This window comes from Canis aureus, chromosome 35 (assembly GCF_053574225.1).
Source record: "Canis aureus isolate CA01 chromosome 35, VMU_Caureus_v.1.0, whole genome shotgun sequence".
Classification (NCBI taxonomy): Eukaryota; Metazoa; Chordata; class Mammalia; order Carnivora; family Canidae; genus Canis; species Canis aureus.
The window spans coordinates 14,730,802-14,755,897 of NC_135645.1; the positions used below are offsets into that span (position 1 = coordinate 14,730,802).

The window sequence follows — 25,096 nt, forward strand, 5'->3', positions numbered from 1 at the left end:
AGCTTCTCCCTCTGCCTATGTCTCTGCCTCTATCTGGGCCTCTCATGAATAAATAAAATCTTTAAAAAAATGCATTCTTTTGGTTCATTCAGCAAATATTTTTTGAGTGCTTAATTGTGCCAAGTACTGCACCACTGCACCACAGAGGAATCAAATACAATTCTTTCCCCTGGGATGGATGGATTGTTCAATTGACTCAGGCATATTAGATAAAGCAATTCTGGTGTATGTAAAGGTAATCCTGGTGCCTGGGCAAAATTGGTCAGAAGCTAGGCAGGGAATGACTCCTTCAATATTACATGTATTAAGAGAAATCTCCTGCCAGCTGGGGCCTGGGCTACTGAAAATGTAATCACTTAGTAGACATGTGGGAGGTTTGCTTGAGAGAGAACCCTGAGACACAGAGCGCTGTAAGAGAATCCACTTTTAGGAGAGCAGCAGGTATAGAAAAAGGCACAGCAAGGCCTGACTAATGCAGATCTTGAGGCTGCATGGAATCATCGGTTGAAGAAGCTCTAAAGACGACAGAACTGTCTCTGGAGATTTGGGGCTCAGGGGCAGAGTTTGGAGCAGGGAAATTGTCAGCAGAATTTTGGAAGTCACTAAGTTGCACTTGGGTGACAGCAGTAAGGTCAATTCCAACTCTTGACTAAGGAAACGGAGGCCCGAACAAAAGGCATGTTACTTTCTCTGTGGCTGGAATTGCTCTAAGGAAGAGGTTGGTTGGTTATATAAAGCTAGGAACAAGTCTATAAGATGTACTGTGCATTTATCTTCCTTCCTTCCTTTCTTTCTCTCTGACTGTACTGTGCAGATCATTTGTATCCAAAGATTTCCTTTCATTGCGACAAAACAGCTGGGGTGCTTTAAGTGCCTGATTGAGCTCATGGTTCTGGGGAAGATACAGTGGCAAAGAGTGGGGGCCGCAGCAAGCAATAGGTTAGCAGTGTCCAGCAATCTACAGAGAAAAAAATGTTTGATCCCTCGGAGAAATGGGCTCAACCCTCCATTTCCTGAGTGCTTCTACTGTTCAGTTTCTCAAAAACATCTTTTTTTTTTTTTTTTTAAGATTGTATTTACTCATGAGAGACACAGGCGGTGGAAGAAGCAGGCCCCTGTTGGGAGCCTGATGGGGGACTCTTTCCCAGGACCCCGGGATTACGCCTTGAGCCAAAGGCAGACGCTCAACCACTGAGCCACCCAGGTGTCCCTCAACAACTTTTTTAAAGGGCCTGTGTATGGGGATCCCTGGGTGGCGCAGCGGTTTGGCGCCTGCCTTTGGCCCAGGGCGCGATCCTGGAGACCCGGGATCGAATCCCACATCGGGCTCCCGGTGCATGGAGCCTGCTTCTCTCTCTGCCTGTGTCTCTGCGCCTCTCTCTCTCTCTGTGACTATCATAAATAAATAAAAATTAAAAAAAAAAAAAGGGCCTGTGTATGTATGCACTCTGGATCTTTCATGAATAAAACAAAGAAAATCTTTGAAAAAAAATAAAGGGCCTATGTATATGAGTACAAAAATGCATGAGACGTGGCAATGTGGTCTAGAAGCAAGGTTAAGCTTGTAAACAATAAGTCCCAGCCAGGTATCATGCTAAAAGTATGCACAAGGTACTCAGGTACAATGATACCTAGAAGAAGGAGGTAGGGATTGGTGAAAAGGTTTACAAATGAGATGACTTTAAACCTCAAAAGATGAGTGGGCGTTTGCCAGGTGGATGGGGTGAAGCAGGAGAGATTGGGAATTCAGGAACGGGCTTGGCAAAGGCAGCTTATTTAGGCAGTGAAAATGTTCTAGTAACAACAAAGCATAGGATTAAAGGCAAGAGACCTATAGGAAGAAAAATAAGGCTTGGCTGTCAGGCAGGCACTAGACCATGAAGTAGTCTGTTTGCAAGTGCCCATGGTCAAATTTTCAGGATTTTGAGAGCCAGTTGTCACTTAACCATTATAAGCAACTAAATTATGTAAACTTACAATTAAACACATTACAAATGTTAAATACTCAAAATGGATCACTTCCTAATTTATTTTGCTACGTTTTACTATTACCTGTGCTTTGGGGGATATTATTATGTTTATTGTCTCTCTCTGGTGTATACACTATGTAATGGTGTGCTACTGGCCATTTCTTCCCAGCTTTGTTGTATTCAGTGACAGCATAGAGGTAGCTTCAAACCAGTCATTAACAGGTGTATTAATGCCATGGATGTTGGCAAATTTATAAATCAGGCTGTTTTTGTTTTGTTTTGTTTTTCTGGAAAGCTGGTTAATTGTAAGTATTTATTGGCTTTGTTTACCACTGGACTTACACAAGAGGTTTTTAGTTTTATCGCAGGAAAAGAGAATCATCCAATTGATTTGGGCGAAGGAAAAGGGGATGATTAGAATGACTCACAAATTTGACCTGTAAAGTAGGTTAAAGTGGTGCCATTTATTGTAAAGGGACTTGTATTCGGGGAGGCACGTGTACGCGAAAGGTAACAAGGTTTGTACTTACTAAGTCTGGGGGCCCACGATCCATCCCAGTTCGTTAGATACGTGGTTCTGTGGATCTGGACCTCAAGACAAAGATCTGGAATGGAGGAATGGACTTGAATCATCTGCACGCGTTAAAGCTAGGAGAGAGGTAGGGTGTCCGTCCTTGACTCTTGATGTCAGCTCAGGTCATGATCTCAGGGTTGTGAGATCAGAGTCACCTCACAGTCTGAGGTGCCTGGGGATAAGCCATGTCAAAACAAAGCTCCTGACCTCAGTGGTCCTTTGAGAGAGGGAGGTTGGAATATACCAGAGAATCTCAAAGCACTTAAATTCTACCAAAAGGGGGGAGAACAGAATGCTGTTCTTGAGAAAGCACAGTGGACCAGGGACAAACTTATTAGAAAAAAGAGGTGGAAAGGAGTTGGGAAAGGCTTTCCCTGGGAAACTGACATTTGAGCTTATTTTTTTTAATTTATTTATTTTTAATTTATTTATGTTTTTAGTAGAAGAAAGTTTTTCTGTCAGCAAGACTCGGAAAGCCCAAATGTGTGGAAGGATAATTTCTTCAAAAGACACATTTGGTTAAAAAAGAAAAATTGCTTGCCTTTTCCTAGGTATATTCTCTAAATGCATAAGAGCACCACGTTTTAAAATATCAAACCGACTATGCATATCATGTGATTACGTTTCTAAATTAAAAATGACTTTATTTTTTTAAATTTTTAAATAATTTTTAAAAAATGACTTTGGATGTACTCTTAGAGGGAATCTTTAAAAGCTGTATTTACATTCCACCATCTTCTTTCCTTCAGAAAATAAGAGTTGTTTGGGTTTTGTTTTTTTAACAGTTTCAAATTTAATGAACATTTGGCACATTCCCTTTGGGCCCTGAATGGTTGTGTGGCGAGTCCTGTTCTCCTTGCTGTCTCCATGCTTTACAAAGCTCAGCCTTGCCCAAGGCTCTTTCCCTCCTCTCCTCCACACAGAACTTTCTATTGACTGCTCAGAGAACAGCATACCGTTTGGATTTGTGTCTGGAGATGCCTCTAAGCTCAACAGATGCAGCAAAAGCAAATTTATTCTGGTCTCGCTTAGCTTTCCTTACCACTGGCGTTTGCCTTAGCTCTTTTCCATTGTACATGCTGAGATTTAGAAGGGTCGTGCATTTAGAATGATGCAGGAGTTCCAGAGGATAAAGCACTCGGGGGCTGCTGGTTGTTCAAGCATTTTCTGTGTCACTGGATACATGGCATGGAGTTTTAGGGGGGAAAACCCCACTAAAGTAACTAACAATGCACTAGAATACCTGATCTCATTGATACAAAAATCATATGGAATTCGTGTTATCTTTGTAAAACTAGATTAAAATTTTAAACAGTTTTTCCTATATTCAGGTAGGGAAGGTTCCTCCTCCTTCCTGTCTTTTTTTTTTTTTTTTTTTTTTTTAAGATTTTATCCATTCATGAGAGACACACAGAGAGGCAGAGACACAGGCAGAGGGAGAAGCAGGCTCCATGCAGGGAGCCCGATACGGGACTCGATTCCAGAACCCCGGGATCACACCCTGAGCCGTGATGCTCAACCGCTAAGCCACCCAGGCGTCTCTTCTAACCTTTGAACGTTTAAAAGGATACCACACAACTAACCTTCTAATTTGGCATCTTGAGGAAAGCAGGTGCCTTATAAGCCCTGCCTGCTTCCTTGCCTCTTTTCCTTCCTAACCCCCACGAATTATGTCTACCAGTTTCTCACCAGACTGTGCTCAGTGCATCATAAAAGTGAAAAGGTAGGGACTCCTATGTTGGTCACTGTTCCAAATGTACTGCACCTATCTAACCCTTATGCTTTATTATCTAGCTTTATGTCATCTGACAGCTGAGGAAACTTTGGGGAGGTTAAGTAAATTGCTCAATTACAGGGTTTGTAAATGGTGAGCTGAGATTTTAAGCCCACCTACATAGCCCATCCCTAACCACTATGCGTAATGCCTCTACAGGTATGCTGGGAATCTCCAATCACGCTTATTACATTTTTTGAGATGCTTAACCCTAGGAAAATCTCATGGGCAGGGCTGTTTTCTCTTCATCTTTCGAATTCTCATGCCTAGCAATGTCTGGGTGGAGCAGGCCCTGGCATAGCCACCCTGCCATCTGCTACAAACTCATGCTAGCACTAGGCATCTAGGAATACGCATGATTCATGTATATTTGATTGGTAAGTGATTTTTGTTCAGTATAACTCCTAGATTGTAGTCCTGTAGGACATTCTCCTTTTTAGTATCTGTGTCCGGGGTCCTGAAGACCACCTGTAGGTTTGACGATTTGTTAGGACTCAGCACATAGTTCTACTCACGGCTAGGACTTACTAGGAATACAGAGCAAAATCTGCAAAGGAAAGACATATGGGGTGAAGTCTGGGAAATTAGGCACAAGCTTCCAAGAATTCTTTCCCAGTGGTCATGCCGAAACTCCCCCAGTAACAGTTGTGACCATACATGTGAAAGGTCCATCAGGTAAGCTTGTAATACTCAGTGCCCAGGTATCGGGAGCTGGCCACTTAGCCTCTGTCTGGTACCTATCACAATTCCAGACTCCCAGAAAGGTGTTGAGCACAAACCATACCGTTCATACAGTATAGACAGTTTAGTGAGCCACTTTTACCAGTTCCAGGGATGGTGGAAACCTCCTAAAAGTCAAGTTCCCAGACGCCAGCCAAGGGCTCACCTTGTAAGCTGGTCTCGCTGAGTCTACGCAGTCGGGCTTGCTATTTTAGCGTTCTCTGGCATGGGAATTTTATCCCAAAAATGTTCTTTCTATAGGTCATGTTATCAATTTATTTTACTTTGACAGACACAACTTAAGCGGGCTAAATAAAGTCCAGCCAAATTTAAAAGCTAAAAGACACCACCTCATTGATATCAAGGCTCACTACTGTGTAAGCCCATTTTAGTTATTGAAAAACACCTTTGTACTAATTGCAGTTCATATTTTCTTACTATCTCTGCACTTCAGGAAGCCCTCTGACTTAGACGGCAGTCACTTGGCTCTTTGTTCTTAAAGGCACATAATAGTAAAGGAATGTTTCTGCAGGCAGGCAATTATATAGAAAGATAAGTTGCCTCTTTAGAGTACTACATCAAGATCAAATCCCATTTAAATGGCATATAAGCCAAAATTTAGAAATGATATATTTTCTTTATACCATTGTAAAGTTTTCAACATTTAAAAACAGATAACCTTAAGTTCAAACATAATACGCAGAACATAATATATAAAGTATATCCTCACTTTTTGAACTTTATTATGCTTCAGACATTTTTCTGATCATTTCAGGTTTATTTCAATAAACATTGTCCTATATTTTGTGAACTGCATTTTAAAATCAGGAGCAATTTTACAAATCTCTGTACAGAACTGACATCAGACAAAAGACCAAAAAAAAAAAAAATCAAACTTTCTTAACAATTCTGAGAACACAATTAAAGAGCTATCCCAGTTAACATAAGCATTTAGCAAGTGAACAGGTCTTGAATAAAAAAGCAGGAAATATTTTATTAAAAAAAAAACAACATGCAACATGTATAGACCTAGAGGGTATTAGATTAAGTGAAGTTAAGTCACAGAAAGACAAATATGTTATGATTTCACTTATATGTGGAACCTAAAGAGCAAAACAAATCAGAAAGAGACCCATTAATACAGAGAACAAATTGGTGATTGTCACAGGGAAGGGGGTGGGAGGATGGGCAAAAACAGGTGAAGGGGAGATACGGGCTCCAGTCATGGAATAAATCATAGGGATGAAAGGTACAGAGGGAACAGAGTCAATGGTGTTGTAATAGCACCATATGGTGACAGATGGTAGCTACACTTGTGGTGGGGATAGGATAATACATAGAGTTGTCGAAATCACTATGTTGTACACCTGAAATTCTAACATTGTGTGTCAACTATACTTCAATTAAAAAATATCAAGGATTGAAGGAAGGAGAAAAATTTTCAAACAGCAACTTCTATTTTCTTTACAATTTGTATCATACTTCATTAAATAAGTATTCGTGTGATATTTACAAAATATAAACAAAGAGGATAAAACCTAAATATCAGGGCCTTTCACCTGTTATCCCTCCTCTAATCTCTTAGATCCATTAGTTTACATACCAACTAAAAATAGGATCTAATTAACTATAGTTGAAAGCTTATCAATTAAGTCATCAATAGTATAAACAAGAAGTTGAATGTCCGCTTTTTCCTTCATTCGGTGATCACTATGTTTTCGGAGGATGACATCTACATCTGTGCTGACTACTCGGTCAGCAACTTGTATGGACGTATGCCAAGGTACGACATCATCTTTCATGCCATGGAGCAATCGTACAGGGCAGTTCACGGGGATCGGGCTATGTAACAAGCAGTGGTGTTCCGCTTCTTTAATGAAACTGTACTGAATGTGATAAATTCCTTCTTCACTGTACTTTGATGGCATGTCCCACATGCCTTTCATCTCTATTTCTTTTTTTACCTGTTAAGAAAAATGAGGAAAATAAAAGTTTTTATGCAACACTAACACATGCAATAGTCTTAAACAGTCCAAGGAAAGCAGTCCTAGAGGAAGAGGAAAAGAGATAAAAATGTAACAATGATAGTAATCAATAACTAAACAGTAGATGCAAGGTACCGTGACAGGGACTTTACACAGTGTCTCATAAGATCCTGTTAATGACTATTATTGCATTTTTTTTTTTTGCAAAAGAGGGTAGAAGAATCTAGAGAAGTTAAATTTCACATTTAAAGTTGACAGGGAGGGATCCCTGGGTGGCGCAGCGGTTTGGCGCCTGCCTTTGGCCCAGGGCGTGATCCTGGAGACCCGGGATCGAATCCCATGTCGGGCTCCCGGTGCATGGAGCCTGCTTCTCCCTCTGCCTGTGTCTCTGGCTCTCTCTCTCTTTCTCTCTGTATGACTATCATAAATAAATAAAAAATTAAAAAAAATAAATAAATAAAGTTGACAGGGAACAACTGCTGTGGCTTGGTTTCATACTTAGATTAAGCTTTATCAGGTAACATCTTAATTCAGGTGTTGCTTCACCCCAACTGAAAGGGAAAATGAAGGGGGGAAAAATTATTTCTTGGAATCAGTTCAGGTATCATTCTCATTACACAAAACTAAATCTTAGGAATAACAATTGTTTAGATTTCAAAATCACAAAACTAAAACTGTCTATAGGGCAGCCCTGGTGGTGCAGCAGTTTGGCGCCGCCTGCAGCCCGGAGTGTGATCCTGGAGACCCTGGATTGAGTCCCATGTCGGGCTCCCTGCACGGAGCCTGCTTCTCCCTCTGCCTGTGTCTCTACCTCTCTCTCTCTCTGCGTGTCTCTCATGAATAAATAAATAAAATCTTAAAAAAAAAAATAAAAATATATATCTTCTATATGTGAAATCATTAAAATAGGGATGGAATAAGGGGAGAAAAGAAAGAAAGAATCAGAATCAAAGAAAGCCTAGAACTAAAAATGAAAAATAAGATGGCAGTTACTCTGGACAATCAAACATATAATTTCAGGCTAAACATTAAAACAAACAAAAAAAAGTACTGTTTTGCCTTTCAGATTCCTAGGGAATGAGAAAAAAATGTGTTGTTTTGGATGACAATGAAGTCCTCCAAATACTTCCTGAAAACTGAGCAAGGATATCATTAATACGTTTATTCTCTTAGATAAAACACAGGGTATCTTTTGATTCTTGAAGAATTTTAACATTTTAGATTATAATTTGTCTTATTTTTTAGATCATTTATTTTAAACAATGTTTCTAATTAAAGTCATATGCTTGTTACAGAAAACACAGGAAATACAGAAATTATAAAAAACGTAATCGCACATAATCCCACCTCATGGATATAACCACCATTAATATTCTGGCTGACTTCCTTCCAGTATTAAACGTATGTCCACTACTAACAAATAAATTACTTTCATTTATTTCAGAAACCTCATTTCGACCATGATGTGCTGAAGAGGATGCTAATAATGAAAAGCACTTTTTTTTTTTTCTAAAGTGAGAATTAGTAGTAGAAAAAAATGCCAACTAAGTGTTTAAGCAGGAATGGCTAATTTCATCTCCTGTGTGCTAATTCTGATCGACTGATGGTGTGTACTTGGAGCGCTTCACTGAGAGGCTCTGAGGCTGCTTTCAGGCTTAAAAAAAATTTTTTTTTCAACATCGATGAGCCAAGTCTAACATGATCATAAGAATAGGTACTGCTAAAAAAAAAAAAAAAAAAAAAAAAAGAATAGGTACTGCTTCCCATATGCCACAAAATAAAAATAAGAGGTACAAAAAGAGATCAAGATGTATGATACAAGTAGATAAATGTGATTAATAAAATGTTGCTTAAAAAAAGAAATTTAAAGTGTGATCTCATCAACAGGGCTCAAATATTTGGCAGAATGATTTGAAGGGGCTGTGAAAAAAAGAAATCTTGAACAGAGGCCAATTATTTAAAGAAGGCAAGGAGATTATGTACAAAAGTGCAGCTAAGGCAAAAGATGAGCGAGCATAGGAAGTCAAAGGACAATGACACATGAACAAATATTCAAAGACAGAGGGAGCAGGAGAATGACAGGATTTATACACTGAGGCTACTTGTGACTTACCTCAACAGGAAGCTGATTGAACTGTGTCACTAGGCCATCTACAGCTGTCGCTACACCAATAAGTGCAACAACCTTTTGTGGCCTTGCGATCGCAGCATGAAACATAAGCCATCCACCGAGGCTAGTTCCAACTAGTATCTAAAGTAAAAATTTATAAAGTTTTAAAGAGGAGTTTTTCTTTTCTGTAAGCAGACTAAAAAGCTTATGTATGTACTTTTTTTTCTTTTATATCCGTTAGCTCTCTGACTTTTAATATTTGGCATAAAGTAGAATTAAAACCATGATTACAGTGAAAAGTAAAAGGCTACTTACATTTTATGAGACAGTGAAAATGATAGAACTATTTTAAATCAAATACCAAAACTGATGGTAAAACACTTGAACTATTAAATTTTCATAGCTAAAGAAACAGCTCAAAGAGCATGAGGCTGGTCAATAGTCAGATTTAACAAAAACAGTTACCTGAGGTCCTTCAGCTACATCATCAATTATAGAAAGAACATCTTTTCTCCACTTTCCCACTGTGCATTCCTGTAAATTACCATCCGAATTTCCAACTCCTGACAAATCAAACCTAGAAAAAGGGAAAACATAGGTCTATGTCTAGATATTTATCTATACGTTTGCTTCTCTGATTTTTAAGAAACATAGCACATTTGTTATAATTACAATGCTTAAAATATATTAAAATAAAATACTGAGGTCAATATATATTTTAGCAGATCCTAGTGGTAGAACCTTCAAATATCACTTCCATCCACTCTCACCTCCCTCTGCCACCAGCGCCCACTCTCCTCTGACTGGACTAGTGTGACAGACAGTCTCCTCCGGAGTCTTCCTGCCTCCCTTTCCTATCGTTGTATCTCTTCCCCATGCAGCAGTCAGTGATCCTTTTAAACCAAAAACCATGTCTTGCACAAACCCTCCAAAAGCTTTCTATAATCTTTAAATAAAATATCCAGTCCTTACCATAACGTGGCCTCTGACTACCTCTCTGATCTCATTTCTTCCTGTTCCTTCTCTGCAACTGCATCTTCACTTGCCTTCTTGAAGTTCGTGGACTACACCACCCATGGTTTTGCCTCAGGAGTTTGACATCAGCCGCACTTTCTACATGTAACACTGGACACCTCCAGATAGTCACTTTGCTTGCTTCCTCACTTCGTTCAGGCCTTCAGCTCCAACGTTTCATTCCCAGCGATGCCTTCTGTGACCACCCAATCCCAAACTGCTTCTCTCATCATCCTCAAATTCCTTACCCAACTTTATTTTCTTCATGGCGTATGTTGCTGCTTGACCTATAAGAAATCTGACTGTTGGTGTGGTCTGTCTCCCACGCTCGAATGGAAGAACCAGGGGGCCCAGACTGCTTTGTTCAGCACTCCTTTCCTGGGGCCTAGACCAGTACTTTGCATGTGGTGAATGCTGAGTATTTACTAAATTAATGACAGGGAAAGAGGCAAATCAAACTCATGAACACCAGCTCATCCCCTTAGTTTGCTTCTCCTTCGAACTTTCTAGTTCTCCAGGTTCCAAGTCTGTGTGATCCGGGCATTTCACCTGTCTTTCCAGGCCTCAATTTAACAGATCACGAAGTATCATCATACCATGCCTGCAGATTACCTTAAACCCCCGTCCTACCTAACTATTCCAACCCCTGGGGAAGCCCTTTCGTAATGCTGAGCCTTTGCATGCTATCCCACTGCCTGGCAAGCCTTCCTTCACCACTCCAGCTCCTGATCATCCTTTAAAACAAGACACTGCCTTTGAGGCACATTTCTTTGACATACATGCCCTGCTTACTACCATCACTTTCTTTTGTATGTACTCACTCAATGCTTTTCTTATTATGTAGTTAGCAAATTTTAAGCAGATCGTTTTATGCGGATTAGTTTTTTCCAGGATACTGAATGCTGTGTGCCCTGTACCATCCTCCCTCACTCTCATTTCTCCTCCTCATCTCTGTCTCTGCAATCACACTGAAGGTCTCTGTCATGGTAAGCCTGGCCTATCACAGCAGCCTTCCATATCTCTACGGCTAGTCTCTCTCCAAATGGATCCACTGTATACCTATCAGGTTTCTTCTGCAACATTATACTGACATGGCATTAACTTCAGTGATTCTCTGTGACATACAACATAAACATTCAACGTGCCAACCTGTTTTTATAGACCATTATCTTCTGGTCATCTTGGATCAACCTTTTATCATTTCATCAGAGGCAACTGCTACCTTGGCCAAACAGATCAATCTGCTGTTAATCAACTGGCTCTTGCTTTCTGTCCTGTTTCATGCCTCATACTATTCCCTTTACCTGGAACACCTTCTTCCTTTCACCTTCACAGATCATATACTCTCAGAGCTTAGTCCAAATGACCCTTTCTCTCTGCTGGAAAAACTTCCCAGACAAGCTGAAGAAAAAAAGGTCTATCTAATGCAACTTATATAGAATTCATTTTTATCAGTCACCATGAATTGTTTATAACCTGCTCTGTAAGACAGTGTGCGTGTGTAATGTGCCTCATCATTCCTGTGAGACTGTCAGAACTTTGGGGGTGGGGGACGAGGAAACACAATTCTTAGTTTTGTCTCTGCCATCTTCATGGAGACCAAAGATTAAGGCATGTAAACCTCATACACTAAGTATCACATCATATACTAAGTAAATAAAAGTGGAGGATAAAAGTAGAATCACTGTATCCAAATATGAAGCTTTCAGGTTTTTCTCTTAAAATCTAGTGAAAACTAATAAATCTTAGTGTTTTTAGTGTACATGTAAGAACACATATGTGATATATAGCATATAACATTTTCTTAGGGATTTATAAGTTATGGAAGAAGAAGAAATAAAAATTTTTAGATATAAAGTGAAAGAATTTGGGACCTGTGGATAACTGTGGAACAAAGCCACTGCTAAAAGTGCTGATCACAGTTATTACTTCTCTTCAATCCCGGGGACACAGCAGACAGACCCAGGAGAAGGAAGGCACCAGCCAATCCTCCTTTACCCTCCCCTGGTGGGCAATCGGGCATCTCTATTTGCTGCATCTTTTACAGCTGCCTTCCAAATATATGATGCTTGTAGAATACATGTAGAGCACCCCCCGCCCCCGCAAGATGGAAATAAAAATACTTATAATAAAAGGTTTAAGTAAAAAAAACAGTGACTCTGGTTGAACCCTAATCAAAGGACAAAGATATTTCAAACATATTAAGCTGTGTAAGACTTTAAAACACAGCAACACAACTCTATTCTAGTAGCCTCAACTCTAGGACATATTCCCATATCTAGAATTAAATATTCTATGACAAATAATTATGAGAGAATAACAGCCCTAATGCCATGTGTTACATTCCTGAGTTCTGGCTCAATCTTATGTTAGGCATGGAGACAGGACAACAAGAAACCATTTTCTTAGAGCTGTATGTACCATTCCTTATATAATATACAAAACTAACCATTTCCTCATTCAAGGTCCAAAACCTTACAGCCAAAAGCACAACAAAGTAAACTAGGAAACTGGAGTATCAAAGATAAAATCTAGAACAAGCTAAAAGACAATCAATAGTAATTGATGTGATTGCAGCAAAGTTTGATAAAAGAAAATAAAAAAGAACGTGGTCAAATTAAAACTTTGTAGTGAAGGGCTATACTTTTAAAAAGATTTATAAAGATATATTTAGGCTCTGTTTTAACACAGTACCATTTAATGGTCTGTACACATTATAATTCAATCATGTTTATCTTTAACAAATGTATTTCATATGTATCCAAAATGCAGAAAACCCACCCATGTCATGTCTTATAGGGAGATGGGAACTGGTTATAGTATTTAGAGTCTCAGTTTCAATCCAAGAACCAGTAAAGTAGCAATTTGATTCAAATTCTTTTGAATGATGGCAATTTTTCTGATATTTTTCACATTTTGGTCCAGGTGGTCCCCCTTCCTGTACAACTCGTTCTTACCCAAATCTGAACTATCCTTCAATGTGCCTTTATAAAGTGTTTTTCATCACTTCAATCCCCAGTTTTCTCTCACCTTGTGCAATTAAGTATACTGTTATTTTAACACAGTCATATTCTGATGAGTATTTTTGCCTAATTTCTCACATGTATTTTATCATGTGCTTCCCCAACCTGATTTTTAAGAACAGCGGCCATGTTTTAGAATTCACGGTGTTTTTTATAGCACCCAGTAATAGTGTTAGAAAGTCTACTTAGAAAAGATAGTCTTCAGAATAACAGGTAAGTCAGAACAGATTTTTTAAAGTTCTGAGCATGAAAATGAAACCATTCAGTTAACGATGAAAGGAGTTAACACTAAATCCATATAACTAACATACTCTCTGCTAATGTATTGAATAAAATCTAAGTTTTTTTTTAATTTATTATTTTATTTCTGAAAGATGTATTTTCCAGAGCCATTAAGTGAATGTTAGTGAAACTACTAACAGTTAAGATGAACAGATTTTTAGGCTATTAGTGCTAGAATGGATTCAGAAATTATCTTTAGCTCAACTTCTCCCTTTTTTATGATAAGAATAGAAGTCCAATGTTTATCAGCCAACTCATCTTGTCATAGTGATTGCTAGAATTGATGCTAATACCCGTATTTCCTGAATTCCAGGCCAGTGTTCTTTCTACTAAACCATACTATCTCTTCTGGCAAATTAGGCACTATATAAAATGATTGTTACAGGTAAACAAACCTAATAACAACAGTGTAATAAGCACATTACTTTACTAAAATAATTAACAGTATTAAATATTAGGAACTGTGAAATCAAATTTTGGTTAAACAACTCATATCCCCCTCTTATTTAGGCTTCCACATCTTCAGACTACTAGAGTGAGGGGAAAGAGAAAACTCAGTGGAAACATGAATTATACAATGCTAATTTTAGAATACTTTCATTTATTTATGTATACGGACAGGGAACACCAATGAAAATACTAGCCAGAGAAATAAATTGAGGAGTTACAGACTGCACTTAACACCAAGGGAAAGAATGGGCTCAATATGAAGACGATGTGAAATGGGAACTTAAAGGATCTTAGGTAAGATACATGAAAAATATACAATGTTCTTAAATACATATACTATCTTTAAATACATATTTAAAAAATAGAGTTATAAAGGCCAAATAAAAGGCTTTAACTCTCCAATGGAAAATCACAATATAATTACAAGGCATTACAAGAAAGCCAACTATTATCAGTAGCTTGCTGTCATGTTATATTATCATTTGTAAAGGGTTTAGTTACCACTAATTTCCTTTCCTGTCAGTATTGGCAGAGTGGACCATCAAAAAAGATCTTTTAAAGGTCGCATTCACGATAACCCTAAATCACAAGGTGAAAGTTTACAGGCCATTAACAGAAGTTAATCCATAAAAACACTGGCCATTTGCTTTTATTGGTTAGAGCAGAAATAATTCTCCATTGCCATGCTAAATGGTAGCAGTATTTTCTCTGAAATGTGTTGTTCCTACCTTATACAGGCGTGACCTAGAGATTTGCAAAATTCTTCAATCGCCAATGCTTTTGTACCATTCATATTAGAAAGATAGCCAGGGATGAAGATAACTCCTGGACTTTTGCCTTTTAGCTTCTTATAAGCCAAGTTTGGAAGCTCTGGTCGACTAAGGAAAGAGACTGATGACTTTTGTCTGCAAGCTAAACACAGTACACAAAACATAAACTATAGTTCACAAATACTGTTTTTGGAAAACCATATACAATTGATCCTTGAACAACACGAGGGTTGGGGTGCTGACCCCTGTGTAGTCAAAAATCCATCTGTTAACTTCTGACTCCCCCAAAACTGAACTACTAATAGCCTACTATTGATTGGAGGCCGTACAGATAACAGTGGATTAACATATATTTTGTGTTTATATTGTATTCTTACAACAAAGTAGGCTAGAGAAAAGGAAATGTTAAGAAAATTATATAGAAAATATATTTACAGTAGTGTACTCTATTTTTTGGGGAAAAAAAAACAATGTATAAGTGGACCCTTGCCGTCAAACCCATATTGTTCAAGGGTCAATTGCATATTTTCAATTTTAACTTGTCAAACTGATGTCAAAACTACTTCCATTTAAGAGGAAAAACAAAAAGACTTGAAGTACTAAAATCACAAGCTTATGCATGGTATTTTCTGAACTCATCAAAATCAGTGCCTTTGAGCAAGGCACTTGATTCCTGATTCTTCCAAAATACACAAGGAGGAGGAAATTCCAAGGCAATGAAAGCTAGAAACTTATAAAAAATGTTTTCCTATTGCTGTTGTATCATCTGTCCTAAACAGTATCAATCAATGTTCAGATTTATCTACACTAGTTTTAGTCTTCTATTGTGAGGGTTTTTATTTTTATTTTTTAAAAGTTATTATTTATTTTTATTTATTTATTTATTTATTTATTTATTTATTTATTTATTTAAAAAATATTTCACTTATTTATTCTTGAGAGACAGAGAGAGAGGCAGAGACACAGGTAGAGGGAGAAGCAGGCTCTAATGCGGGGAGCCCGACGTGGGACTCGATCCTGGGACTCCAGGACCACGCCCTGAGCCAAAGGCAGGCACTCAACCACTGAGCCACCCAGGCGTCCCAAAAACTTTTTATTTATTTATCCATGAGAGACACAGGGAGAGAGAGGCAGAGATGCAGGCTCCATTCAGGGAGCCGACGTGGGACTCAATCCCGGGTCTTCTGGATCAGGCCCTGGGCTGAAGGTGATGCTAAACCGCTGAGCCACCAGGGCTGTCCTTGTGAGGTTTTTTAAAATTTTTTTTTCAGTATTTGACGAGTTTCACATCCTCTACTTTTTGGCAGGTTGGAGGAGAAACAAGTTTGGTCTGCCTTGAGATCTTGTTCCAAAGATGGGGGTGCTGGTGTGCCACTTTCACCTTTATCATGGGTGGCTCTCATGCCACCCACAAAATCATGGGCCATGGCTAATAACCAATCATGATTATTTTTCAGGTGAGATGGGTTTAAAGAGCAGTTTCTTTACAAGTAACCTCAAATAACTTATAATAGTACTATATTTTGGAAAAAGATTTCTCATGGGGCTCTGCAATCACTTATGTGTTTTATGTGTTGGTCTGGCTTGCTGTGGATGGTACACAGATCTTCACACAATTTAAGTACAATAGTACAACTGACAAACCTTATATAAGGTTACTTCGTTTTGTTGTTTTTGAAATTTCTTCCCTACCACAGAATCTGTACTTGTTCTTAAAAAAAGGTGAAAAGACATTTTAAAAAATTGAGTTATTTATAATCTCACCTCCTCCTTCCAAAGAAATTAGGTTTGTGGGGGGCCTGGGTGCTCAGCTGTTTAAGTGTCCAACTCTTGATTTCAGCCCAGGTCACGATCTTGGTGTGAGATGGAGCCCAGCATCCGGCTCCGTGATGATCATGGAACCTGCTTGGGATTCTCTCTCCCACCCCTCCCTGTGTGCACACACATTCGTGTTCTCTCTCAATAAATTAAATAAATAAATAAATAAATAAGTAAGTAAATACATAAATAAGTAAATAACAATTAGGTTTGTGTATTTCCTAACAATATTGTTCTAGACCAACAGAATCTCTTCTACTAAATGAAACCTTCCTCTACTTTATTGTGGCCGATGGAAACATCTTGGCCCCCTTCACGGGGCTGATAAAAGCTTTCTTCATTTTGGATTTGAGGCTTGAACTCATGAATCTGTGATCAAGAGTCCTACACTCTACCAACTGATCCAGCCAGGCAGCCCGAGAAGCTGATTTTAAAAAAAAACGAATTAAAGGCCTTAAGGTACCTCTATTACATATAATGTGTTTCAAAGTTTCAGTATATCATGAAATGTGCCAAATTAAAACTTTTAGCAACGGGCAGCTCTGCCTTCGGCCCAGGGTGTGATCCCGGAGACCTGGGATCCAGTCCCGCATCCGGCTCCCTGTGTGGAGCCTGCTTCTCCCTCTGCCTGTGTCTCTGCCTCTCTCTCTCTCTCTCTCTCTCTCTGTCATGAATAAATAAACAAAACCTAAAAAAAACAAAACAAAAAACCTTTTAGCAACAACCAGGGCTAGTCGGGGCCAGTTATGCTGGCTGGTGGACTGCATTTGCAAAAATGTCATCTTCCCATTTCCTTAAAAAAAAAATCCCTCCTATCCTCTTCTGGATATTACTTCCCAAAACAGGAATTTCTCCCTCAGACGATTACAACGGACTTCATTTTGGTGAGCTGTAAGTGGACAGGGTTTTCTTAACATTATAAGTGATCTTACTGTATACAACAAGGGTTAGCTCAAACTAAGGCTCGGTGATGTGTTGAATAGATGAAAGGCTATCACAACCTAGTTAATGAACTGACGCACTATGCCTCACTAGAGGAACTTAGGTATAAACAAACCTTTAGGTTGTATCCAATTAAGCGTAAGTTTTTTTTTTTTAAATATTTTATTTATTTATTCGTGAGAGAGAGAGAGAGAGAGGCAGAGACACAGGCAGAGGCAGAAGCAGGCTCCATGCAGGGAGCCTGACACGGGAGTCGACCCCGGGTCTCCAGGGTCACCCCCTGGGCTGAAGGTGGCGCTGAACAGCTGAGCCACCCGGGCTGCCCCCCATAAGGTCTTTTGAGAATGTTATACCAGCAGAAATAATGCCAGCTTGGACTGAAAGGGACAGAGATAGGACAAAATGAAGGACGAGTCAGACTCTCAAAATTCTACAGTTAGCAAACAGGCTTGAAGTTATTCTTCTTTTTCCTTGAAGTCCATGCTTACAGCTGAGTAACTTCATCAGCCTGTTATTTTTTTTTTTTTAAAGATTTTATTTATTCATGAGAGACACAGAGAAAGAGAGGCAGAGACCCAGGCAGGGGGAGAAGCAGGCTCCACTCAGGGAGCCCGAAGCGGGACTCGATCCCGGGCGGCGCTGAACCCGCTGAGCCCCCGGGGGCTGCCCAATTAACCCTAAGTTAAACTGTATTATATACATTTAAAAATTTCAACCAAGACCAAGGGTATAAAGCACTGACAGGTTCCACTCCCAGCACAAGCGCACCTGAGAGCCTGTACGTCAAAAACGTAAAACATCACAAAGGCGGAGAGAATTCAAAGACACGATTCAGAAAGAATGATCGTGTGTACTGCGGGTGGAGCGGGACGGCGAAACAGCAGACTCACAAGATGGAAATACAAGGAAAACACTGTCGTTTTTGGTGCAGACGCCAGTTTCCTCCGAAGGGTAAGGACTGCGGTCTGCGCTGAGCGCGGAGCCCGGGGAAGGCAAACTCCGATGAGGCTCGACGGCGACGGCGACGCCTTCGCAACGACGACGCCACGTCCCCGCCGAAGGCCCCCTCCCGTGATGCATCCGAACAGGGTCAAGACCCCTACACTCCTTGGGCTCCGGGAGACACGAGCAACGGCTGCGCTGCAGACGCGCGGCTTCGCTCCCCCGGGGAGGCCGGCAGAGCAGCCGCAGCTCGGGGCTGCGGGGACCGCCCGCCAGCGACCGTCCGGGCCGCGCAGCCCCCCCCGCGGGGCCCCCGGGGCCGTCCTCCCGCCCCCGCCGGGCGGGCGGCGAGAGCGTTTGCGAGCAGGGCGCCCCAGACCGCGCGAGGCAGGCACGTCCGCGAGCGCGCGTGCTGCTTTCTCCCGCCGTCCGGACACTGACCTGGGGGCCACCGCGGAGTCCCCTCGGGCTTCCTTGCGAGCCAGGCGCTGAGGCCCCGGCGGAAGCCGCAGACCGCCGCTCCGCCCCACCTCCTGCAAGGCACCCGGGCGCCCAGAGCCGCCAAGCGCAGCCCCGCCATCTTCGCACCTCGCCGACCCGCACGGCCGCCGAGCGCCGCGACCCGGGCTGCGCATGCGCCGCCGGCCGGAAGTCGGGACTGCCCTAGTGGTACCCGGAGGGGCGGGGAGGGTCCCGCGAGAGCGCGCAGGCGCAGAGCGGCGTCGCCCCCGCCCCCGTCTCGCCCGGGCAGCCCGCGGGACGGCTCGCCTGTGATGGCCTGGGACGCGCTGAGTGGCCCGGGCGCGGCGACCTCGGTGGGCAGGCGGCCGTTCCGAGGCTGGAGGCGCCGGAGAAGCCGTAAGGCCGCGTTCCAAGGAAACCCTGGCATCGTTCCGGGGGACGCCGGGGAGGAGCGCGGGATGCGAGGCGGCGGCGATCCGAGATGGACGGTTTCAAGCCTTCCCGGAAGTGCTGCCGAGGTCTGACCCGAATCCTTCCAACCCCGTCCCCCTCGTTTTTTGCGCCAGCTCTCCGGATGCCCGAACTGCTGAATTTTTGGATTGTTCTCTCCCTTCTCCCGTGTTACGCGCAAGAAAAGAGATCCCAGTGGATGATTGACCTCAAAGGAAGAATAAAATTGAGGGGATTCAAATACGCTTCGGGAGAATATAGTTTGGGAATAGAAGGGCTTTCTTGAGCATGAGATGAAACCCTCCAATCCTAAAACAAAACAACAAAACAAAAAACAACAAAAAAACTGCATGTGCATTTCAGCTTTTCGAATGGCAAAAGTCCCCTCGAGTCAAATGAGAGTCTAGAAAAACTAATTCTACAGCGCAGATAACAGAACATTATATGACTTGCTCCTAGAAATAAGGGGAAAAAAAGTCTGTGATTTCAACAGCATTGGACGAGGGCTGTGAATAGGCAATTTGTATGTAGAGATGTCCAACTTCACTAATTGAAACGTGAATTAAAAAAAAATAACTTTTTTTTTTCCTCACCCATCAGATTGGCAAAAACTTAAAAAAGCGATTCATGGCGAGGATGCTGGGAAACTGGCACTCGTGTAGGGTTGGTGGGGAAGTTAATTGCCAAATTCTTCTGTCAAGGGATCTCACCAAATCCATTACAATTTAAAATACATATCATTTTCAATGTCCTTGACCAAGTGGTCCCAGTTTGTGACCGTCCTGTAGAAAATAATACTAGGTCCTGAGGACGCATATCTGCTACAGCATCATTTTTAGAAGGAAGCAGCAGAAAAAAAAATAGTCAATAGAAAAATGGTTGCATCAATTGTACAAGGGTTTCTGAATTTTAGCTCTGGCACCCTTCAAATTAGTCCTGGGGGCCTCTGTCGGCACCAACAGGTTTTTTTCTACTCATCAACTCGTTTATTTCTACTTCAGATTACTGTGACTGGTATAATACTTAAGGAAAGTCACGTTAGTATGTTGTCATAAAGTTTGGAGCAATGAATGGAGCGGGAGGTAAGTGCAAAGTTTGCTTATAGTGAATCCGGCCTATCTTTGGAGTCTTGAGAACTTGTCTTATTGGGACATACTAAAAATGTTGGATAATTAAAAATTAAATAGATCTGTCTTGAGTGGTGTAGTGCCAGAAATAAGATTGCAAGGAGGGCTGCTTGATTTCAGGACACATTCCAAAAGTTGTTGAGCTGTTGTGCCAGTTCTCCATTAGACCCATTGTAGACTCCAAAGGAACAAAATCGCTACAGTGGTACACCATGCACGTCACTTCACTATCCCTTTTATCTTAATAATAAATATTTCTCACTGTGGTTTTTGGATAACTGCAAGTCTTCTCGATCATTCCTGTCCTCATTCTGTCCCTTTATTTTTGCTGATTGTCTTGCATTTTATGTACAACAAAATGAAGAAAATAATCTAATCTGTCCCCACAGTGGGAAAAGCACTGTACAAAAAAAGCAGGGAAATCCATGGATTGTTTTCTCTGTCCACCCTTATTCATATAACAAATCAGGAAAAATTGTGGCCAGTGTCAAGTCAAGATGCTTTTATCCACAGTGATGGGTTTGAAGTAAACCAATTTGTTTCATATCCACTGTCAGTATTGCCTTCATTAACAGGAGTGATAGGCCATATTGTTCAGGGCCAGTGTCTCTCTCTGAAATCTGCTGCCTTAGTCCAGGGAGACAAATGAGGTGACCATCAAGTAAAGCCCTTTACTTCACACCAGCATGATTTTTTCCCTGGCAGAGAAGCAAGCACAGTCCTTGAAATCCCCAGTAACAATTGCGTCTTTGCAAAAAGACAGGAAGATGTCACATTTGTCAGGCGTTAGCTCACTTTGTTAGCAACAGGAATGTGACCAGAGATCATCACTTCAGTTTATAAAACTACAAATCATAATGTTAGCAAACATCATTTTGTGGAGATTCACAATTGACTTTTGCTGATTAATCCATCCCCTGTCATGTCACCAATAGGTATACTCCTAAAGAGAGATGAGTTTATTTTCAAATGTGAAATCTGGTCAACGTTTTAATCCATACGCAACATATTTTAACACACATTTTTAAAAGGTTTACTACATCATGCAAGATATAATGCTGATTAGAATATCTTAATAATCCTATGAAGAAAGTACATTACAGAAAAGCCGTATCTTTATATTAACCAACAAAATTTTAGCAATTGCATTTCACTCTTTTAGATCATTACAGGGTTTAGGGGTGATCTCTGAGAAAACATATTATCAAAATGTCTCTTGCAATCATGACTTTGTCCTCCACTGTTCAAGTAAAATCATGTGTCATCCAGTTGGATAATCTATTTATTGGCAACATGTATACAGCTCACACTGCAAATTTTTAAAAATTGTACCCCGTCAAGTCTGACAAAGATTTTATGGACGCTGCCAATCTCATCATTTCATCTCGTACTAGTAAGCAAAGCCATTATTTTCTACTTCTATTCATTTGCCAACTTTTCGGAAAGAGTACGTTCATATTTGCAAATACACACAACATGACAAACCAGGATAAATGGCACTGAAAAACTGTTATAAAAGAGACTTGCCTGAAGTCATTTCATTCAACAAAAATTGATTTAACTCCCAAAGCCCAATTGTAAAGAAATACATAATAAAATAGTACATTACAGAGAACATTAGTCAAAGTTCATTTTCTTTTTTATAGAACTACGCTACCTCCGTAAATAAGGATTTTAATTGGTCTGTTCTTTGGTGAAAACAGAGCTCTGATTTCATCGTTACCTTACGTGAGGCTGCAGTTAATGGGTGTGTTCCACAGCAAAGAGGAAACGGACAACCTAAAGGAAATCAGCCCCTGGGTACTTTTATTCTCAGCACTGGGAATGGAGAAATCTTTAGCAAAACACGAAGTATTTTATTTTAAATTGCTCAAAGTGACAGAATGTCTGTCTAATAAGACTGCTCCTGTTTAACACACACAACTTTTTGTCTTTTCTTCTTTTACAAAAAGTGATTTGCTATATATGTACAGTAGCTTATACCAGAGGTAACTCTTCAGAGTCAACTTCCTGGACATCTGATGGCATCAAAGTACCATTTTAAAATGTAGAGTAACACTAAATGCGGTTCATCACCTGAAACTACCACTATTAAACAGAAGTCATATCAAGTCTTTGGTTTAGGTGCAGTACTTAATAATTAGGGCAAAACTTCTCCTAAAATATATTCCCCTCCAAACTCTTATTTGCTTCTATTTATAAAATAACCTTCAGAAAACTGCTTTTTAGGAAACAGTTGATAACTAATAATGTCAATGCCAATAACTGGGGTGCTAAAATAATTTCGTATTTCCAAGTACATACATTTTGTAAACCATTCAGTTTATTTCACCAAAGTAAACAATCGATAAAAAATAGTTTGTAAGAAATGTTCCTATAAGTGATGCTATTTACCAAAATAGTATTTTTTTTTTCCTCATAGGTGCTTCGGTCCTTTTGCTATTTATCATGAAGCTTTGAGTTAAAACCCCCTTTTTCTCTTTTATAAGTGACTTCCTGTTAATATAAAAGGAGTTCCGAGTATACACGGTTAAAGGATGGGTCTATTGGGTCTTTTCATCTGGGATTGAATATGGCTTCATTCTTGTAAGAGGTTATTGCAGTCGCCCTGAAGTAGACTGTTGCACCAGTTCGCTACAGTAAGAAGTGGGTGTAACCTTCTGCCCCAGTAACTATAACATCCATCCAGATCCGCATGGCTTCCGGCGATGGCGCAACCATATAATAAATTCTGTCATGGGTCTTGACACTAAAGGTGAGTAATGGATTAGGACTCTAAAAACCAAAAAAGGAAAAAGAATGGGAAGTTAACGTCCTGAAATTACATTAAATAATACAGATATATGTGAGGGCCTCTTCCTCTTTAAAAGTTCTAATTTGTAGAAGTCTAAATTGGTGTTACTTTTGCTCTAGTAGAACCTATAACCCCACTTCCAACTCCTTTTCTCAAGGCTGACTATCTTTTTGGCCTTTCTGCACCAGAAATCTCATACGGAGAGCTCACTGATCAATCCTCTTAGCTACTTTGTAGGGAAAGCTCTAGCTGGGTACCTAGCTCAATATTGAGCTCTAGCTCAATAAATAATAGCTCTCCTTCTTAGCCCTGCTAAGATTCTTCCTTATAACCAAGTAGTATCTCCTTTTAGAATCTCACAAAAAATCACTTAACAGGATCTTCTAGGGGCACCTGGCTGGCTCAGTTGGTTGGGTGTCTGTCTGCCTTCAGCTCAGGTCATGATCAGGTCCTGGGATTGAGCCCCAAATCCAGCTCCCTGCTCAGCAGGGAATCTGCTTCCTCTCCCTTTGGCCCTCCCCTGCCTCCTGCTCATGCTCTCTCTCTCAAATAAATAAATAAAATCTTAAAAAACAAATATGTCCAGAAGAAGATTTTCTCATTTCACCATGACTTTTTTTTTTCCACAAAAGATCAGCTATATTAATTACTTCTACGTTTGTTTACTAGAACCATTAAGATTATATCAATCAGTTATGTCAGAACAACAATCTAAATTGCTTGGAGTTCAAAACACATCTTTTTCCCAACTTAATTATGCATTCAATGATAGAAATCTGAAAATCAGTGTTTACCTTATTAGCGTTCTTGAGGTGATCATAATATACTTCTTCAATAGCTTGGAAGTATATTACTCCTTTTAATTTAGCTTCATGCTTGTCTGAAATAATAGATGGTGTTAAAATACCTTATCACCACCGATGGACTGAAAACATTATAATTGCATTATAATTATTAAAATATTGATCTAGCTTTTAAATTACCTAAGATTAATTTGGATAATTTAGGTGAAGGCATTAGCCCAGTTTCTATACTGAAAAAAACAAGAAAAGAAAGTAATTATCAGCCCAAATCTCAGGGACTAATTGACTTTGCCCAAGGTTCTCCAGTGAATCTGCAGTCAAAAGACAACTCAGAATTACCAATACTCAAGTTAGCTTGCAAAGTCTAAAAACACCACTGACACTGATACAAATTATCTCCCCACATTCTCCAAAACAGTGGTTGTCATGGAAACATTAATATGTAGCACTGTTGTAATGAAATTTGTAAGAAGGATTGTTTTTTCTAATTTAAAATAAATAATCTACTGATATTTCTTTCCTATGAATTTCTTGTCCAGCATGCTTTTTCTCCTGTTCCCAGTAGAGTTTCATGTCAAAAATTTAAGGTCCTCTCAATGCAACATTTTTCCAAACCGTTTCTAAGATTTCATCAAATTTGCCATAAAAACCAAACAAAAGTAAAATAAAACAACCAACCAACGAAACCACTAACTAAACAGCAACACTCTGTGATCTAATACCTTCTTGAAATATTTTGTAAGTCAAACTTCGCAAAGATCATAAATGTATGTGAGCGTACTAAAGAATTTTAAAGGCACGGATGAGGCTGCAAAGAAAAAGACTATCATATCCTGCTGGTGGAAGGGCAAATCAGAAAGCTTTTGGAAGGCAGTTTGGGAAAACAAACCAATTAAAAATGCAAAAAATCCTCTCACTCAGCAATTCCATTCCTAAAACGTTATTGTATATGAGCTACTCATGCAAATGGATTTGTGTTCATTATAGCAGAAAGCTGCAAAAAATCGGTTTGAATTTTAACAGGGAACTGATTCAACTATAGACTGGCCATACAGTGGAATTCACAAAGCCACTGAAAAGATCAGA

At 40.0% G+C, this 25,096-nt stretch overlaps 2 protein-coding genes across 19 annotated transcripts in view; both read right to left on the bottom strand.

The window, feature by feature from the left end:
• Window positions 1-5,752: 5,752 nt before the first annotated feature.
• Window positions 5,753-21,243, bottom strand: ABHD10 (abhydrolase domain containing 10, depalmitoylase). 2 transcript variants are annotated; one of them, XM_077883729.1, is made up of 5 exons: window positions 18,816-19,017; window positions 14,631-14,814; window positions 9,599-9,710; window positions 9,137-9,274; window positions 5,753-7,002 (listed from the first exon to the last, which is right to left on the bottom strand). In XM_077883729.1, exons 1-5 carry the CDS (start codon window positions 18,952-18,954, stop codon window positions 6,658-6,660), a joined length of 918 nt encoding a protein of 305 aa, XP_077739855.1. In that variant the 5' UTR covers window positions 18,955-19,017; the 3' UTR covers window positions 5,753-6,657. The 2 variants fall into 2 exon arrangements, with proteins under 2 accessions (XP_077739855.1, XP_077739857.1); XM_077883731.1 differs by lacking the exons at window positions 5,753-7,002; window positions 9,137-9,274; window positions 14,631-14,814 and having other exon boundaries at window positions 9,595-9,710; window positions 18,816-21,243.
• A 434-nt stretch (window positions 21,244-21,677) lies between these two features.
• PHLDB2 (pleckstrin homology like domain family B member 2) overlaps window positions 21,678-25,096 on the bottom strand; it is a 217,737-nt gene continuing 214,318 nt past the window's right edge. For all 17 annotated transcript variants that reach the window (XM_077883718.1, XM_077883715.1, XM_077883712.1 and 14 more), the window contains 2 exons: window positions 24,002-24,087; window positions 21,678-23,188 (listed from right to left, as the gene is read on the bottom strand). In XM_077883718.1, coding sequence (XP_077739844.1) covers window positions 23,048-23,188; window positions 24,002-24,087 — 227 coding nt within the window. In that variant the 3' untranslated portion in view covers window positions 21,678-23,047. The remainder of the gene's footprint in view (window positions 23,189-24,001; window positions 24,088-25,096) is intronic.

What these genes read in the sequence shown, in the direction of transcription:
- ABHD10 (XM_077883729.1), bottom strand. Translation starts at nt 18,954, where the DNA reads ATGGCGGGGCTGCGCTTGGCGGCTCTGGGCGCCCGGGTGCCTTGCAGG. An exon ending in GACTCCGCGGTGGCCCCCAG is followed by an intron (nt 14,815 to 18,815) that starts GTCAGTGTCCGG and finishes TACTGTGTTTAG; the next exon opens with CTTGCAGACAAAAGTCATCA. An exon ending in CTAGGTCACGCCTGTATAAG is followed by an intron (nt 9,711 to 14,630) that starts GTAGGAACAACA and finishes CCCTTTTTCTAG; the next exon opens with GTTTGATTTGTCAGGAGTTG.